The following is an 18,512-nucleotide window of genomic DNA, read 5'->3' on the forward strand; positions in this document are numbered from 1 at the left end:
GAGAGAGAAGACAAATGGCATAATGACTCATTAAGTGCTTCTAGCCATCAGGCAGTTTTGTTATTTATATCATTTCTTTAATCACATTTTCCACATGGCTAGCCTTTTGTTGTCAGCCAGACATTTATCAGGCCCCTGAGCCAGAACAGTCCCTTCCACCTGATCTCTCAGCCCATTTTATCAGTTCAAAAAAGGGTATCAACATCATGACAGAACAGAATACACTGTATAGATTTAACAACTCTTGAGCTGTTATCCTAATTTCCAACTCTAAACAAGGGCTGAGGTAACTGGGCAAGGACCCACTGGAGAATAAATGACTGAATGGCATATTAACAGCTCTGCAAAGTGCTTTGCACCTTTCCAAATGGTAAATGTATTTAATGTTGAATACACATTAACTGAAATGTCATTCAGGCAAAGCGATTTGTTTTCTGCACTGTAATCTATTTTTGCTTCACATCAGTGCTTATGGGTATAATTTGTACAACTGCAGATCCTTAAATATTTAATTATTTTTATTCATTTCTCTTTCTATAGCTAAGATCATAAATACAGAGATCATACATACACACACACACACACACACACACACACACACACATTTATTGAAAATTTGAGCAAGCACCTGATACAACAAACAGGAAACATTCCATAAACTACATAAAGCTGTCACCGCACATTTTATTTATATCAAACAGTCATTAAAGAGCTTTGATTTCTTTCATTGTGTTTGTTGCACAAACTAAATTCTGTTCTGCAAACTATCAAAAACTGCCAGTTCATATTTTAAGCACAAGCACACTTGTGAACACACACACAGGTATACAGTATAACAGTAGTTAGGGCTTTGGGAAGCAAGGCACAGAGAAATCCAGTTTAATCATAGTTACTAACTAGCAGTTGTCATTACTGGTTAGAAGAGAACTAGTTAGTAACTATGATTAAACTGGATCTCTCTGTGTCTTTAATTTTTATTGACAACATTATTATTATTATTAACCTTTATGAAGCGCTGTAAATTTACACAGCGCTGTACATGCAATCTTTTTAGTTAGACGGTTCCCTGCCCTCGGGCTTACAACCTAAAAAGACATGACACAGAAGGAGAAGGGAGTGGTGGAGGGAAAGCGTAAGAGGTCCAGCAGTTCCTCTCTACCTCCGAGGCCTGGACCAAGGCAGATGGACTGGAGGGAGGGCTTGGCTTCATAATGGATGGTTAATCATTTTCCAGGGAAAATACATACTCTCAAGTAGGATAATGCATATATAGTACATAGCAATACAGGAAATGGTTTGATAAACAGGCACCAAAAGAACATCAAATAGTAAGCGACAATTATGCAATGCCTGGGAAGGCTACTCTGAACAGGATGGTTTTCAACTCTGTTTTGAAGCTGGTTAAAGAAGTCATGGCTCTTGCTTGTGGGGAAAGAAGGTTCCAGGAGTGAGGGGCAGCAAGTGAAAAGGGGCGAATCCGGGATGGGGCAGAGGAAATCCTGGGCTGAGACAGCAGACCTTGACTACCAGAATGGAGGGCCCTTGGCTTGGATCCACCTGAAGTTCAGCCACACCAACCCCTCTGATGCAGATCTCATGTTGAGGGATGGTTAATTCTTGAACACACAGATACTTTGACTGCTGACTCCTGGGTGAAGTTCTCACTTCTTCCTCTTCATTCCCAACCTCTTCAAAACCAGATATATTCTGGAGAGTGATAATGCGACTGGACCAGCCATTGAAACCAAGATAGTGATTGGCCAGTTCTCTGCATTTGTAGCTGTTCAATACCAAGGGTTGATGTGGAAAAGCCCGTTGTCTGGTACACAGGAAACCTTCAAAGGTGATTTCTGAAACAGAGGTTTCTGGTTGCAAGCGCACTGTGCTCTTTTAGCATCTCTAGCTGAGTAGAATTTGACAAGAGCGTTGTAGCAACCGGAGCATTTCTCTGAAGCTTCACGGAATAGAGTGGACAACAGGCAAGATATGCCAACAAGTAAAATACTTAACAATTTTATGTTAATATGTTTGGTGTAAAAACCAAAGGGTATTCTGTGGCATTTACACTGTGCAGTCCAGTTTATTCCCCATGCTTCATCAATATGCTGATGACAGATTATTTCTCCTGTCCATCTGAACCAATTAAAGTAGAGAGTATGCTAGAGAAATGATTGGCTCTGATATGGGACTGGATGATGACTAAAAAACTGAAGCTTGCTCCAGACAAAATAAAGGCGCTCAGTCAGTGGCATCAACTTGTTCTGGATAAGCCAGTCAATTGAGTCTGATTTTAGAAGAAAGGGCCTGTTGTTTCAATGTCTTCTTAGATCCAGCTAAACAGACCACCTCAAAGGGGTTGCCAGGAGCCTCCCCTTTCCTGGATGGATCAGGGCTACGGCAACCTCACACTGTGGCCCTGATCCGGCCGCTGGAGGGCACAAAAAGGAGCCACAAAAAGTGGCCAAAGGGTGCCACAGCCACCGTGCTGCGGCTGCATGGTGCCCCTTTTGCACTGCATCAACTGGACACAGTTCCGAGGTGCATCATGATGGCACGTGCCATCTGGAGCAGCACGCGCCATCATGGCACCCTGGGCAGAGTCAGGGCTTGTGTCGTCAGGGCACTGCGTCCTGACTCCACCCACAAGCCAGTCTTTCAGGCCAGTCTGGATAGCCCCTACGATAGTATCTGAGGTAAGGCCCTATGTAAATGTGGCTAACCAGTGATCTATATTCTGGTAATATTGTTTGGATCACTATACTATGTTATACATGGGATTTTCTTTGAAACTTCAGTACAGTTGGCCCTTCGTATCAGTGGGCTTGTCATCTGCAGACTGAAGCATCCGCAGATGGCCCCATTCTATCCTTCTCAATGGTGACACATGCATGCAATTGCACAACATGGTTGTGTGCACATCATGCCACCACTGACTACAATGGGATTTGAAGTCTGACAGTAGTTGGCATCCGTGGTGTGTGTGTGTGTCTGGAATGGAACCCACACAGATAAGAAGGGCTGACTGTAATACAGAATATTGCAACAAGACTGTTGGCTGGGATCAGGCATTATGAACACAGCTACACTATACTAATTTTTGAAGAGATCTTCATTGGTTTCTGGACCCAATTCAAGGTGCTGGTTTTGACCAGTCATAGAATCATAGAGTTGGAAGAGACCAGAAGGGTCATCATCCAATCCAACCCCCTGCCATGCAGGAATACACAATCAAAGAACTTCTGACAGATGGCTATATAGCCTCTGTTTAAAAGCCTCCAAAGAAGGAGACTCCACTACTCTCTGATGCCATGTGTTCCACTGTCAAACAGCTGTTACCATCAGGAAGTGCTTCCTAATGTTTAAGTGGAATCTCTTTTTTTGTAGCTTGAATCCATTGCTCCAGGTTCTAGTCCCTAAAGCAGCAGAAAATAATCTTGCTCCATTTTCAATATGACATCCTTTCAAATATTTAAACATAGCTATCATATCACTTCTCTTCCCCAGGCTAAATATACTTGTCATGTCCTGCACAAACTGGGACACAGTTCCCGACGGATCACCTCTACGCATATGTGCCTACCTGTACCTTAAGATTATTAGCAAGGCTTTTTTTCCAAGTGACCCTCTCAGTTAGAAACTTTGAGAGTGGCTGTAGAAGAGATGGCCTTAGGGCCATCACTAATGGAACAGTTTTCTCCACAAGGTGCACCTAATACCTGCTTATAAATGATACCTTTCCTACACCAGGCAAAGACTTCTGTGTTCTCATGGATTCTAAGATATTGATGTCTTTATCCAGCTATTATTGAATCATTGATTAAAATGATTAGACTGTTAACTTTAATGTTTTATCCCAATGTGTTTGCTCTTGCTTGCTATGCTATATTCCTCTTTGGGCTAACTCAAACTGTTCTAAATAGAATGGACCTATTGAATTAATGGAACTCGATGAAAATATAGATTTACCAAATTTTGATTAATTCAAAGTTGGGACTAATGGCCAGATTCAGACAGTGTGTTTTATTTATTGATACAAGCATGATTTGTACTGCTTTTTATTTTTTATTTAAGTGTTTAATCCGATAATTTAGATTTTATTACATTTGTTAATGCTCTCTGAGAACACATTTGTTATAGGGAGACTCAGATGCAAATAATACTTTCTATGCCTTCACTATGACCACCCAAGGGGAATAATTTATGCACTCTTAGAAATATATGCAACTATGCTAAATTTGCATAATTTTAATATTATAATACTTATAAAACTAGTCAATACTGTTTTCGAACCACTGAGCTATGATCCCAAACCCATAAAGAGGAGACTTTGGGTTTATAGGCTGAGATCAGCAACATACCATGACACATAATCCAACCTTTTTGAAACTGACAAGAGTTTAAGAAGCTGTGTGAACTTAAAAGAACATTTTTTTAAATGGGGTAAATAAATAATAGGCATTCCCTAAGCAGTTCTTTGGTTAACAGCCACTGTCAACATCAATGACTATGTACAGTTCTAGTTTTATGTCCTGATGTTCTGACGTAGGACATGTTCTTAAAATGGAAGATCACAAACAGAGATACATTTTGTGATTTTTCAATAATCACTAGTCAATAACACAGTGTTCTGAAGGAGTTATTCCACACTCCTTTCTGGTCTGTTTTATCCATCCAGGGAATTAATCACACTGATGGGGAACAACAGAAAGTAAAATTATTATTTATTGGTTGAATTTTTCTTGCTACTGCAGAACCATAAATCTCCCTGGGAACTTTTCCCCTTTGCAGGCCAGGCACAAGAAAGTATTTTTCTAAATAAGGTTCATAATGATCACAGTTGGGCTGCCATCCTAGTCCAACTTCTGAAATTCCATACAGTATATCAAAAATTAGGAGCCCTTTCAGCTTAGAAAAACTTACAGAACTCCTTTCCAAAGATCTGCAGCAAATGCTGGCCTGGACTACCAAGGTCACAAGAGGACAAAAGCCTTTAAAAGCACTGCCCATGATATGCCAAGGTTCTGACTTTATGTGCTGAATCTTTTTCTTTCTTAATGTGTTTCATTAATCAAAAAGATTGAAGAAATCCTTTGTTTAACTATTCCTTCAAAAAACCAGTAAAGGAAGGAAAAGTTTAAATCAAGGCACTAATTGCAATAGTCAAAATGTGAATCTATCTAAAGGGTAGGCAGCTATTTCACTACTGTGTGCCCTTCCGGCAAGCTGCAGTTTCCCAAAATTAATGGGAAACAATCTGATTTTCAGAAGTCATCTCCAGGAGTTTGGAATAAAAGAAGTAATACTCTACTACTACCACTACTACTACTACTACTACTACTCTCTCTCTCTCTCTCTCTCTCTCTATATATATATATATATATATATATATGCAGGGCCTGAGAGGGGGAAAGACAGAAGACTTGAGAACAAAAAAATGGGCAATGGCCACACAACCAACCATAGTGTCCTCATCCCAGTCTAAAGGCTTAAATCCAGCACTATTGTCTAGCCTAGTAATCACTGAGCTGATGTCTGAACTGATGTGTTGAACTACAGCTCTTATTATGCAGCCTGGGAATGGCGGCAGATATAGGCCAAAATGTCTGGAGGAGACCAAGCTGTGGAATACTGGCATCAAGAAAGGGTTCTGGTTTAGCACTTGCAAGGATCTTGTTCCTGAAGATTCCTGTCTGTACTAAATGGGAGTGGGCACTGGGTAAAAAACAGAATATAGTGAGCTGCAATAACACTGCACTTCAAAACACTTTTAGATAAGCAAAAAATTAAGCAGCTGCATAAAATTCAGGCTCAAGGCATGATTAGTAGCCTTTTCACTGAAAATCATCAGTGACACTCCCTTCCCAATAAGCATGTTCAGGAGCAGAAAGGAAGATATATTTTTCCAAAGTGGTAAATGGCATTTCACTTGAAAGAAAAACCCCAGATGACCTGTCTATTTGATCCAAAGAAGAGAAATACTGCTACTAATCGAACAGACAGATTCATTATGCTGCTTCAGCTAGTAAAGAAGTACCATAACATATTGAACTTTAAAATCAAGCAAAAGATGTATATCCACATTGGTATTTTTGGGAAACACAATTCTGATGCCGATGTGTCCCAATTGTTTTAAAGTTTAATACAAGATATGCTGATTAGTTAAAAAGGAAGCCAATTCACCAGCTCAGTTCAACCTTAGAGTTGTGGGCTTCCTCTTCTTTCTCTCCTCTGCGGGAGAGGAGATGACTAAGGGGCTGCACAGAAAGGCACTTTGTGCCTACCTGTAGGCAGAGCCACGGCACAGTGTCCACATGCTGGATGCTGTGACTCCGCCCCCATCGTGTGACATCATGGCGCGACCATGGCACTGCATCTAGATGATGCAGCACTGAAAGGACATCAGAAAGCCACAGCGTCACGGTTATGACGCCCTTTAGAGGGCGCAAAAAGGAGCTGGTTTTTCCTGCTCCTTTTTGTGCTCTCTAGAGGCTAGTTTGGTGCCACAGCATGCAGTTGCTGGGCCCCGATCCAGTCACTAAAGGGGCAGCTGGATGCCACGCATCTGTACAGGCCCTAAAGTACAGATCTGCTTCAACTTATGACAACTGTATGAATAAGAGACCTCCAAGAGCCATCACAATATTTCGATGCAGCCACTATTTCCGTTCTTAAACTTGACACTGTGGCCCGAAATCCCTTCTCAAAGCATTCTGAAATTTTTATTTACCCCAAGAAATTCAGTTATTAAGAACAAACCAGTCCAGTCAGCAAAAGATACAAGAAAGAAACTGGCACTAACATAATGTAACTGCAAAACCTGGCAAAGAAACTTTTGGGGACCATAGTTATAAGCCCGAAACAGATCTGGGCTGCCACCACAGTCCTGAACCAAGTCACCGGAAGAAGCGGATTCTACCTGCTCCTTCTTGGCCTGGTTCTTTCCAGATGACCTAGGCTAAGCACGGCTTCTGGCCACGTTTGAGGTGTGTGTCATCTAAATGCTACAGCTTGAATGTGGCCAGAATCTTTGTCATTTGGCCTGTGTGTTTTGGGCCACAGTCTAGGAGTTGCAGTTCAAAAAATAACAATTCCTAGTTCTACATAATTGTTGGTTTACTATACCTAGGAATTACATGCTGCAATATGTGAAATTATATTATTCAAAGTTTATGTTTTCCAAGGAGTTGTTCACACTTGGCTCACTGGGATGTATAGAAAAGCTATAAAACTAGAATTTATAACTAAACACTTGCACTACCATACAGGCCAGTAGGAAAAAGGGTTTGCAAGATAGAAGGTGATATAATGCCAATATGAAAAATGGCCTCCAGCTCAGTCAAGGAAGACAATTGCTGATCCATGTAGAGAGACCAAGTCAGTGGAGTTAAAAGATAACTGAACCTCCACTTCAATTATAACTACACATTCATCATTTCTTCCTCCAACTGTATACATTTATACCACCACCTGCTGGACAGAAACTGTAAAACAATAAAATGCAGCGGAAGGGTTTTCTCTTTTCATAACATCATCATATTTACCTGAGGCAGAAGCAAAGCAACTTGGGATGTGCGGAGACCATATCGTGCTATAAATTACACCTTCGTGGCCTTTAAAAGTACATAGTGATTGTCCCACTGCAGGATCCCACTAGATAAAATGTAAACAAACAGACAGCTATTTACATACTATAATAGCTAGAGGCAATAGACTGAATTGTATTCACTCACATTAAAAAATAGTTTTGTTCTGGGAGACATGAACACTTTAACAGCACACACTACAATTATTACAATTAGTTTAATCAGGTAATTTTAGACAGGATAGGGTACTTTTGAGTATTATATTCAAAACTTTGAACTTATAGCCAAAACTTTGAACACACAATACTTTTGAGTGTTATAGGGTAGAAGAAAAATATGTCACTATCTGAAGTTCAGCATTTGTTTTAAATGCAATTCTGTCAGCCCCAGGCCTTTTAAAAATTAGAGAAAACAGAAAACATTTATTGGAAATAATTCCTGTTGGAATCAATAAGGTTTATTTCTGAGTCTCAAAGTACCAAGTTTCATTTTAAAAAAGAAAAACTTCTAGATTGGTTGAAGAATGCCTTCTTTAGAACAGAGTCAAATGGCAGTACAAAAAATAAACAAAAATTTAAATACAGACAGTTGTTGTCATGTTTCTCTCTGACAAGAAAACATAATCAAAAGGTGTCATCTTCCATTATAACACCTTCACAGTGTAGGAGTGTGAAACTAAAACATGCTAAAAATGTGCACCTGTAAAACAGTATTATCTGAACACTAGCTATTTTTCCAACACTCCTGGATGAAGAATGCTATACAACATGAAGACATGAATATTCCTACATCATCATACAGTATATGATACAAAACTTGTTACCACTTTAACTGTATTTGCATTGGAGAAAAAACCCAAAAGCCAAAATCATAATGGAAAGTATTTGTTTGTTTTATGTTTATACGTTCTGTATGTTTACTTATTTTTGTTTTAAACATAAAACATGGTTGGAAAAATAACTGATATATCAAAGATTGTGTATCTATAGGTAGAAAGTGCCTAGACTATATAAGAATTATAATAATGAAGAACCTTTTCATCTGAATGGATAATAACAACAAAAACAAGAAGGAAGTAAGTTAAATATGCAGTATTTTCTAATTTTTATTTGAAGTGAATATAAGATTTTATATAATATAAATAGGTTTAACAAAATACAGATGGGCAAAGAGTTAATCTTTGTTTTCTGTTACTTCTGGTTTCTTTTGTCTGTTTTTAATATATGTAATGAAAAATAACAATATATGTAAAAGAATTCAAGATTTGTTGATCAAATAAAAAATATATGGGGGGGGGGGGTGACTAAAAGCCTTGCCAGCACTTAAAATGGCTGGTTTTAAAGTTCTAACTTTCTCACTAGAGTTGTTTAATTGGGGTATATCACAGCATGTTCACTGAATCTATTTCCTCTGGAAGAAAAAAAGAACAACTCAAAGGGGAGTTGAAGACCAGCTTTCTACACACTTAACTGGCTGCACCTAATGTGTGCAACATTCACAATCAGCAAGCCATACAAAAAATGTCAGGTTGTGGATCTGCCTGTGTCCAAACTGCTTAAAGCACAACTGGCCAAGAAGTTAACACAGCTCTTACTCCACTCCTGACTTGCAGGGGATATCAGGTGCATTTGACTGTGATTCTCTCTTGGCTGTTGGCACTGGAAACAGAATTCTCGTCAAGTAAACAAGGCTCCTCCCTTACTGACTGCCTAAGTCTGGAGAATGTATCTTATTGATGGCCTTTCATTGCAAGTGCAGTTAAGATTTCTTAATCACTGAAGATGTGGAAGAGAGCTTGCCCTGTTTTTTAACCTAATGAAATCTGAAGAAAAGCCAATAGTTTTAGCCCCCAAATGCATGGTCTATATGTGCAGCACAGTAAGGTGAGAATGAGATGAGAGCAGTAGAACAGACTACTGGTAATCACTTTACATTCCATGCAGAGGATCAATTTCTGAAAGCTACCTGAAATATACAGGTTCCTGTAGACAGAAAATTATGATAGTACAGCAAGGTCAAATTGGGTTAGATCCTTCTCCCTGGTGTGATATGCCATTTTTATATGAGAAAACATTTCTAAAGTAGAGCACATGTACAGCTAAGGGACACAACCTCCTCTACCAACTGTCACTATTACTACCTCATTCTGTTGTAAGTTCAGACCATGGCTAATATCTCTTCTACATGAAAAGTTTTACCATCATTGCCAACTTTCTCAATGCCCATTGTAAGACCTGTAGTTCTCTATACAGTATCAACAGGAATATTTATTTTCAAGCCTTAGTCTTGTTTCCCAGTAACTATGCTTTGTTCATCAGCATGGTCAAATTTACTTGCACTCCACTAGGTTAACAGAGAGTTAAATCAGAAATCACACACATATATCTTGGTCAGTTTCTCTTCCGCTATATAGAGAACAACGTCCTTTGAAATGATGAATTAATTCACTTCTTGACAGAAATGATTAGTTTTAACTAATGATAATTTTGACAAGAGAGTGTAAGGCAGCATTAGTTCAGACGAAGAGTAAATAGAAAAGCATGGCTTACTTATTTTAGTTATATCTCACCTTTCTGTAAAAAACAGGTCAACCTTAAAAAAAGTATCCTCCTTCTGAAAGTTAAATTAACAGAATTTTGAAAATGGTAAATACATACAACATACCAACTTCACTGTTTGATCCCATGACCCAGATACAATTAGCTGTTCTCCTCGAGTCTGGCTCCAATCAACACTGTAGACCTGTAAAGACTGAATATTAGTTTATAATTTTGATAAGCTGCTGCTGCTGCTTGGCAAACTTCACAACATATTTACATATCAAATCTTTAACCAAGGATATCTATCTCTCTGGAGAGCCAGCATGGTGTAGTGGCTTGTATCTTGTTATTAGGACACTGGGAGACCAGGGTTTGTATCCTGGCTCAGCCACAAAAACCCAGTGGGTGATCTTGGGCAAGACCCATTCTCTGAGCCTCAGAGGAAAAGCTCTGAACAAATCTTGCCAAGAAAACTCTGCGATAGGGTCAATTTAGGATTGCCATAAATCCAAAACCATCTGAAGGAACACAACAGCAACAATATACTTTCCCATTTAACACAGGCTTGCTCTTCACAGTGTTTTCAAGAGTTCTCCAAGAGGTCCTTGTGCTAAAACTGTGCCTCTCTAAGCACAGGCAGTGCTCGTTCCTGTTCTCTACTCAGGTTCACATTTCCTTCTAATTTCTCCCTTAATGCCTCCATTCTGTAGAGAAGGAAATGTCCAAACCAGGACATCTCACAGGTATTTTACACTATATCCTCTTGAAGCAATTACGGTTAACCACTGGCTGTTCCAGTTTACCTCTTGCTTCTTCTGTGTACAACACAAAAAGTATACACCCAATAAGTGTATTTCATTGAAAGAGGGATACAACACAACTGCAGTCTCTCACCTGCCAGCTTTTCAATAATTCTTCTAAGAGTGCCACTAAATCAACATTAATCAGAAAAAGATGAGAAACATTTTCTAACAATGGTTATTTTATCAGGTGTTTAGGCACCATCAGACTAATTGGACAGCACTGTTGTTGCTGTTTGCTTTCACATCATTGCTGACATATGGTGAGCCTAAGACAACCCTATCACAGGTTTCTATTGGCAAGATTTGTTCAGAAAGGGTTTGACATTGTTTTCCTCTGAGGCTAAGAGAGTGTGACCTTTCAACGTCACCCAGTGGAGCTCCATGTCCAAGCAGCGATCCAAACCCTATTCTCCATCATCATAGTCCATCATAGCATCATAGTCCAATGGTGAAGCCGCTACATCACACTGGCTCACAAGCTGGGCACACACTTACCAATATATCCAAACTTGAGGAACTAAACATTCACCTCAAAAGGTGGTCACAGAGGAAACTGTGGCAAGCACTTAATATTTACTCACAAAGCAAGCACAGCTTCTGCTACATGATACAAACAAAGTGCTTCTTGCACACTAATTTAGAGGTAGCATTAATTTAGGGGTAGACTTTTATGAGGGTAAGGTCCCCGTATCCACCACCCTTATAAAAATTGGGGGTAAACTCCCCCTCCAAAAGGGCAATAAGAAAGGGTGATTTTGCAATCGTGGGGTCAACTTTTTAAAGCTTAGAATCATAGCTTGTATGGGCCTTTCCTCAAATATCCCAGCCATTCCTTGATTAGGGAAAAAAAAAGATCACTATAACCTTTGAATAGGGAAAGTGTTTCCAGAAAGGCTGAAAATCTAGCAAAATGGCCAGCATTGCTTCAATGGAAGCATACAATTCTACTGGCTATTTTGGATGAGACAATATTACTGACTTTTTTTTAGGAATGGGGTGAAATGGATTGTGTGACTCTTCAGATGGGGGCAATGGTGGCCCATATAGCCCACAGCAGTTGCTCACCCCTATGTTAATTGTAAGATGGTGCGCAAAAATACTCTTTCTGGGCATGTTTCATCCACATCATATATTCACTGTACAGTAAGTGTTGTTGTTGTTTGCCTTCAAGTTATTTCCCACTTTTGGTGCCCTCAAGACTGGGGTGTCTTGTCAAGATTTATTCAGAGGGGGTTTGCCTTTGCCTGAGACTGAGGGAATATGACTTGCCCAAAGTCACCTAGTGGATTTTCATGGCTAAACATGAATTCAAACCCTAGCCTCCAAAGTCTCCGCGCAAACCACTACACCATGCTGGCTATTCCTAAATTTCTGAGTTTATCACTATCATTTATGACAATCATAGGTCTGAATCCAATTTCTAATCCTGACCCGAGTAAGACACAATGAGTCACTAGAATTTATAAAAGTGCTGACTTACCATTTAGCAGATAGGTCAACAGGTTTACTCTAGTTGGGATTAGCAACTAAATTCAGGCCCTTCCTATTCTTCAGTGAGCGCAAAGTGGTATACACTGCTCCGCAAACAGAAAATGTGATAGGCCAAAGGTCACCTAATGAGTTTCATGACCAAGAGAAGAGGGAGCTCCTATATCCCAATCTAATAGTCTAACCACTAACATCCAAACAATGATACCTTTATTGGACCAACCAAAATGCACAATTACATGTTGCAAGCTTTCGAAGTCACACTGGCTTCTTCATCAGGCAAACCACTGTATCACTGTAGCTCTAGTGTGTGTGTGTGTCTGTGTCTGTGTGTGTAACCTTGCAAAGAAGCCTAGAGAATTTACCAGTTCGCAAAATATTTGCCAGTCTGTATACCCATACAAATGCTAACCACTTGTGCCCTAGGTAAAGACAAATGTTTGCCTGAAGACAATCCTTACTTCTCACAGACAACCAGGCAAGTGACTATCTAAAAGTCTAGCTTTGATGTGGATGTCTCTAAGTTTAGCAAGAACTTGTCAAATGAAAAGAGCAGTAAAAGATACTCTAGAAATAAAATGGCATTTGTGTCCTTTTTAAAAAAATAAAAATAAAAGTTTATCTCTACATATTGCTCAGAGAACCATTTAGACTAAGGCTGGCTAGGGCAGTATTAAAACCAACAATTACTCTGATAATAAAGATATGGTATTTATGTTAAGATTGGTTGTGCTATTGATGTCAGGAGGATTAGAATTTATCCTCAAAGCAGAAACCTCTAAGTCTTCCACAGTTATTTCAGAAATATTATGAACATTAATGAGAACAGTAATCAGAGACGTACATTAAACATCAAAGACATTATGCAAAAGCACTGCCTGATAATGTTTACTAAAAGATTGTTGTATCTATATAGCAGTTTGAAATCTCTGTAACAATGTTTTAGATGAATGGAAGGACTCTTTTCTGTTATCTCCTACTGCACATTCTGCTACAATGTCTTCAGCCTACAGCAGATGCCTTTTGCCCTGTTGTTTTATAGAGAACAAATTGTCAAAAAGGACAAATATCTCTAAATTCTGAGTAAAATAACAAATTAACAAGTGAGTCCCTGAAAAAAAATCTTGTGGTGTTGAGTACTTCTGGTCAGGTTTCAAGTCACTCTGTTCCAGCCTTCTCCCAATAATATGCCATGACTGAGAGCATAACTGGGCTGTTTGCAGAATTCTCTCAACTTTGGGGTTTGTGCGTGTGCATGTGTGAACTCAGTCCGATTACATTAAAATCCTGAATGCATTCTTTGATTTCAGTAGCTAGCTCTTACTGAAATATTTAAAAATATCTTTGCAGTTTAATCAGTAAATAAGCTATCCCCAGTAATAATAGGATTCGTTTTCTTATATCTGCGTATCTCTTTCTCTGTCCTCCTTTTCCAGCCACTGAATTCTATTTCACTCCTATCTGGTTTTCTGTTCTTTCCTCAGGACCCTTTTAGCATTCTGTGTTCATTATGCTTGCTCAGTTGTTAATGTGCAGTTTTGAAGAGATTACTCCTTCACCTTATGTTTTCTTTTTCCCTGAAGATTTCTTATACTTATGTTGATAGATCATAAATAGGACATAAGTACAAAGACTGTGTCTCACATGACTGTAGACAGACATCTAATTCTGACATGAAATGTATTATTTCCAGGATTTTTCCAGGAAAAAACTCAACCCAAAAAATCAAGACAGAGAAAGCAGGTTTATAGTGCTGTGAGTTTTGGACATGAAAGTCTTAGTCCTTGCTTCAAAGATATACCATTTTGTATAAGGATAATTTGTCATTTTAATCATTGGGAGGGAAGGGAAACATTATGCTGAGATTTGAAGCCACTGCTTCAATGTTTTTCATCACAGTGAGCAATGGAGTGGGTAAAAGTAGTTCACAGGCTTTTGTCTGGTCAAGTCTTCAGAACAAGAGAAGAAACTTCCCTGTCCTTGCAGATAATCATGTACCAACTCTAGTTCCAAGAATCTTTGGAGGAGGCCATGAGTCAAATTGCATATAAGCAAAATGCATATAAACATTTTCCTATTATGACCTTGTAGTCTCCTCCTACATACTGTACATAATCTTGACGGGAAGCACTTCCTTCCAGTATTGTTACTTTAGCCCAGTCTCATGCTGCATGGTCTCAGTACAGCAAAATAGAAAGTCACTGTTTACTTGAACAAGATAACACAGGGAACCACCATCACAGCTGTTGCATTATTGGGGAAAGGGTCCTCATGCTTTGTCCCCAATGGTGTATTCCTGTTATATTTCCTCAAATTGTAATTATATATGTGTTGGGGTTTTTTTTGTGTAGAGATTTGTTAGCAACTGACTAGGCCTGACTCATTATGTTGCATTTGATTGCTTGTCCCTCACAGGTCCCTCTTGGTTCTCCCCAATTTTTTCTTGCTGTTGCATGAAGAGCTTTTTCTTCTCACGTCTTTTTACTCTATCTCCCAGCCAACCTCCCACTCATCTTACCACTTCTCTCACCATTCTTTATCTCCCTTTCTAGTTGCTGTTATTGAATTCCAGAATTAAACAGATTTAATTTAGACCAAAGTGGCTGGACACGAATTAACTATCTGGATAGACACCACTTAGCCAAAAGTAGAATATGTTGAGGCCAGAAAACTCCAAAAAGTGTAAGCACGACATAGAAAAGGAGGAAGGAAGGGAGACATAGTTTGTTATTGTTGTGTGCCTTCAGGATGTTTCAGGCTTATAGCAACCCTAAGGCGAACCTATTACAGGTTGTGTTACTTGCCCAAAGTCACCCAGTGCGGTCCATTACCAAGAGAAGAATCAAACCCTGATCTCCAGAGTCTTAGTCATAGGAAGGAAGGGAGAGATAGTACTGCAACCTCAATACCCCTGAGGGCAGATTCACATGGATGAGACAGTTAGGAGTCAATCCTCTTCCTGTTCTCTGTTCTGGAGAGCTAATTTTAGCATTAAAAAGAACTTGTTCAATACAGTAGTATGAATCTCCACTACTGCTTTAACCATTCTGCAACAACCAAAGGGGCATCTAATCTCTGGCAAGGACATAATCAAATTCCTTAGCAAAAGCTCTACGTGTGGCACATCTGAGCAACAGAATTTCCTCACAGCACTTGTTCACTTTAAAGACTTTAAAAACAAGTCTTCACAAAGCAGCACACACACACACACACCCTGACAACCTCCAACAACTAACAGTTAGTAATTCTTTTTCACTGGGTAAATAAATTATATGATCAATACTATCCTCAGTCGACAGCAGCCACAGCACGATTAGCTATAATTCTTAAGAGATTTTTCACACATTAGGGGACTATCAGAACATTATGAGTCAGTGCACTTCTATGAAACCCACACAGCTGCAAAGTCTGCAGAAAAAAGAAGTTACCCATCTTTATGAATGCCAAGAAGTAAGAACTCATTTTATAAGGCAGAAGTTCATATGATATATGAGCACCACAATCTAAAACTGCTGCATCCCAGGGAAAAAAATGAGCACAGTTTATAGATTCTACAGAGTATTATAGATTCTACAGAGTATGAGAACTTTTAATGGCTATTTGAACACTTTGAATGATAAAGTGATGCATGGAATGAACTTTCCTATTGCTTTCCCAGTGGAACAACAAAACTATTATGCTACATACTGCAAATCATACTCAAATCAGAGGTGGGGAAACTGTGGCCCACAGTGTGTATGTAGGACAGAGACACCTCCACAATTTTTTAATTAAAAAAATATTCAAAACAATCCTCTCTCATTATATCTAAGGGTCATCAGAGCAATTTCACCATATTTGGCCTCTTTGCTGCTTTAGGTTCTAGAAGGTGGCCTACATTTTCAGTAAGGAGTATGTTAATTCATTAATTTTTCAATTGTGTTTCTCTTTTAATTTCTGAATGTCTTCCCCACCCCCACACCCCTGAACAAATGTTAACAGGGGGAACTATGCTATGGTAAGAAAACATTATTCCCATAATAATTCCATAACAAGAGTTATGAGCATTCAGACCAAAAAGCCAGTTCATAAAACTGATGGAGGCTTGTCAATAAAGTCAATAACTATATTAATCAACTTAAGACAGTAAACATAAGTATTTGGTTCCTTTTCAAATAATTTCTTAATCCATTACAATGTGCAAATAAAAAAAAAAGTGTTGTACCTCCTGACTATGTTCTTTATAAACCTGCAGTGGACCTGTGGTGTTTTCTGTGTCCCACATTTGTAAAGAGCCATCTCCACTGGAAGTGACCAGCACATGTTCATTGTTCTCACTCCACGTCACATCGAACAGTCCGTCGTTCCAGTCAAAACTAAACCAACAGCACCAACACATTAATCAATGAAAAACTGAAGCATTTATTAATTAATTTGACATAATTAATAATAGGAGACTTCAGTCTGGTTTTCTGAATGCCAAGAAAGCATGTCAGACTGAAAAAAGACCTGGATTTGAATTCTGGGTCAGCAGAGAAGCTTCTCAGAACATTTTATGACCATTCACACATACTTTCTCTTTTATCAGATCCAATCTCACACAGATAGCATGAGGAAAAGATGAGGAAACTCCTACAGATGCCACCCAGAACTCAGATCACAAATATAAGCCAACCAACAAGCCATATAATGCCCACCTATTTTAAAGTATTACAGTATACAATGGGCCCTTAGTATCTGCTTGGGTTTGCTTCCAGGACACCCCGTGGATACTAAAATCTGTGAATGCTCAAGTCCCATTAAATATAATGGTGTAGGAAAATGGTGTCCCTTATATAAAATGGCAAAATCAAGGTTTGCTTTTGGGAATTTATATTTTTAAAGAATATTTTCAATCTGTGGATGCTTGAATCGGTGGATAAAAAAATCTGTGGATATGGAGGGCTGACTGAACTGTAAAAACAGCATGATGAACAGGAAGTATTCACTCAGTAAAGTGTCCTGTCTTTTCATATAACAAAGTTAAAATCTTTGTTACCCCACATATTCTTTGTAGGTAGTGTGGAGGCCTGCCATTTCCCCACATTATCTGATACCCTTCCACTTTAACTCTCATTAAAATTATCTAATTCTTAAAGGATACAATCATATCATATCAGAACAGTCCACTCCAAACGACGTTGAAGTGAAAAGTGGTTTTTTTAATAAATCAGAGAGAAAGACTACCTCCTGAAGAGATGAAGTCCAGTTTCATTTTGTTCCAGGACTGCCAGAGTTCCACAACCTAAAAAGAAAGAGAATAAAACTAAATTCTTTCTATGATACCAGAGAAAAAAATAATAATATAATATAGGCTAGAGTAGATTGAACAAATTAAGAAGAAAACAATTCCATCTTGAGTGCTTTACTCAGGAACACAGTTATACTAAGTTGAACCATTTGTTGATCTAACACTGTATTTGTCTACTTTAGTGCTTGTCAAGCTATATCTTGTGACTTACCAGCACTCCTCCCGACCACCACTCAGTATTGCCAGAACCAATATGATATTTGTGCCATATTGTTATCACATAGGCATAGTTTCCTTCTAATTTGCTACAAACCAACATTACACCACAGACCAATGTTTTTGAGTAGCATTGGTCTATTCTCAGAGGCAGTGGTTTTCCATAGTGCCTAATATTTTTTATTCATAGTGCCTAATATTTTTTGATGGAGATTTTAAGGAGTTGGCCTGTTGTGTGGAAATTATGTACTCTACTAGGTTTGAGTGTTGGTCTACAACTTTGGAGACCAGGGTTTGGTTCCCAGCTCGGCCACAAAACCCACTCGGTGACCTTGGGCAAGTCACATGCTCTCAGCCTCAGTGGGAGGCAATGGCAAACCACCTTTGAACAAATCTTGCCAGGCATAGCCAGTAGAAAAAGGACATGAGAGTTGTAGTCCAACATCTGGAAGGCCATAGGTAACCCTCACCTGGTCTGCAAAGATCATAACAGTCATTTGAAAGGCATGACCACAGATCCACACTTAGCTATATTTAAACTCATGAATAAATAAAATATTATTTCTACTCCAAGTATGACAACTAACTCAATATTCCAAAATGCTGTCGTTGC

The 18,512-nt window shown here is 38.9% G+C and overlaps 1 protein-coding gene and 1 pseudogene across 1 annotated transcript in view; both read right to left on the reverse strand.

Moving 5' to 3' along the window:
- PEX7 (peroxisomal biogenesis factor 7) overlaps window positions 1–18,512 on the reverse strand; it is a 70,094-nt gene that overhangs the window by 49,470 nt on the left and 2,112 nt on the right. The window contains exons 2-5 of the mRNA XM_089530297.1: window positions 17,620–17,677; window positions 16,619–16,769; window positions 10,248–10,325; window positions 7,542–7,650 (exon numbers count right to left, since the gene is read on the reverse strand). Of these exons, the coding sequence (XP_089386423.1) occupies window positions 7,542–7,650; window positions 10,248–10,325; window positions 16,619–16,769; window positions 17,620–17,677 (396 nt within the window). The remainder of the gene's footprint in view (window positions 1–7,541; window positions 7,651–10,247; window positions 10,326–16,618; window positions 16,770–17,619; window positions 17,678–18,512) is intronic.
- On the reverse strand, window positions 1,411–6,339 carry LOC149311077 (RAD52 motif-containing protein 1 pseudogene; annotated as a pseudogene).

The sequence above is a fragment of the Sceloporus occidentalis genome, unplaced genomic scaffold (genome assembly GCF_023333645.1).
Source record: "Sceloporus occidentalis isolate IW3139 unplaced genomic scaffold, rSceOcc1.0.p SCAF_6, whole genome shotgun sequence".
Taxonomy (NCBI): Eukaryota; Metazoa; Chordata; class Lepidosauria; order Squamata; family Phrynosomatidae; genus Sceloporus; species Sceloporus occidentalis.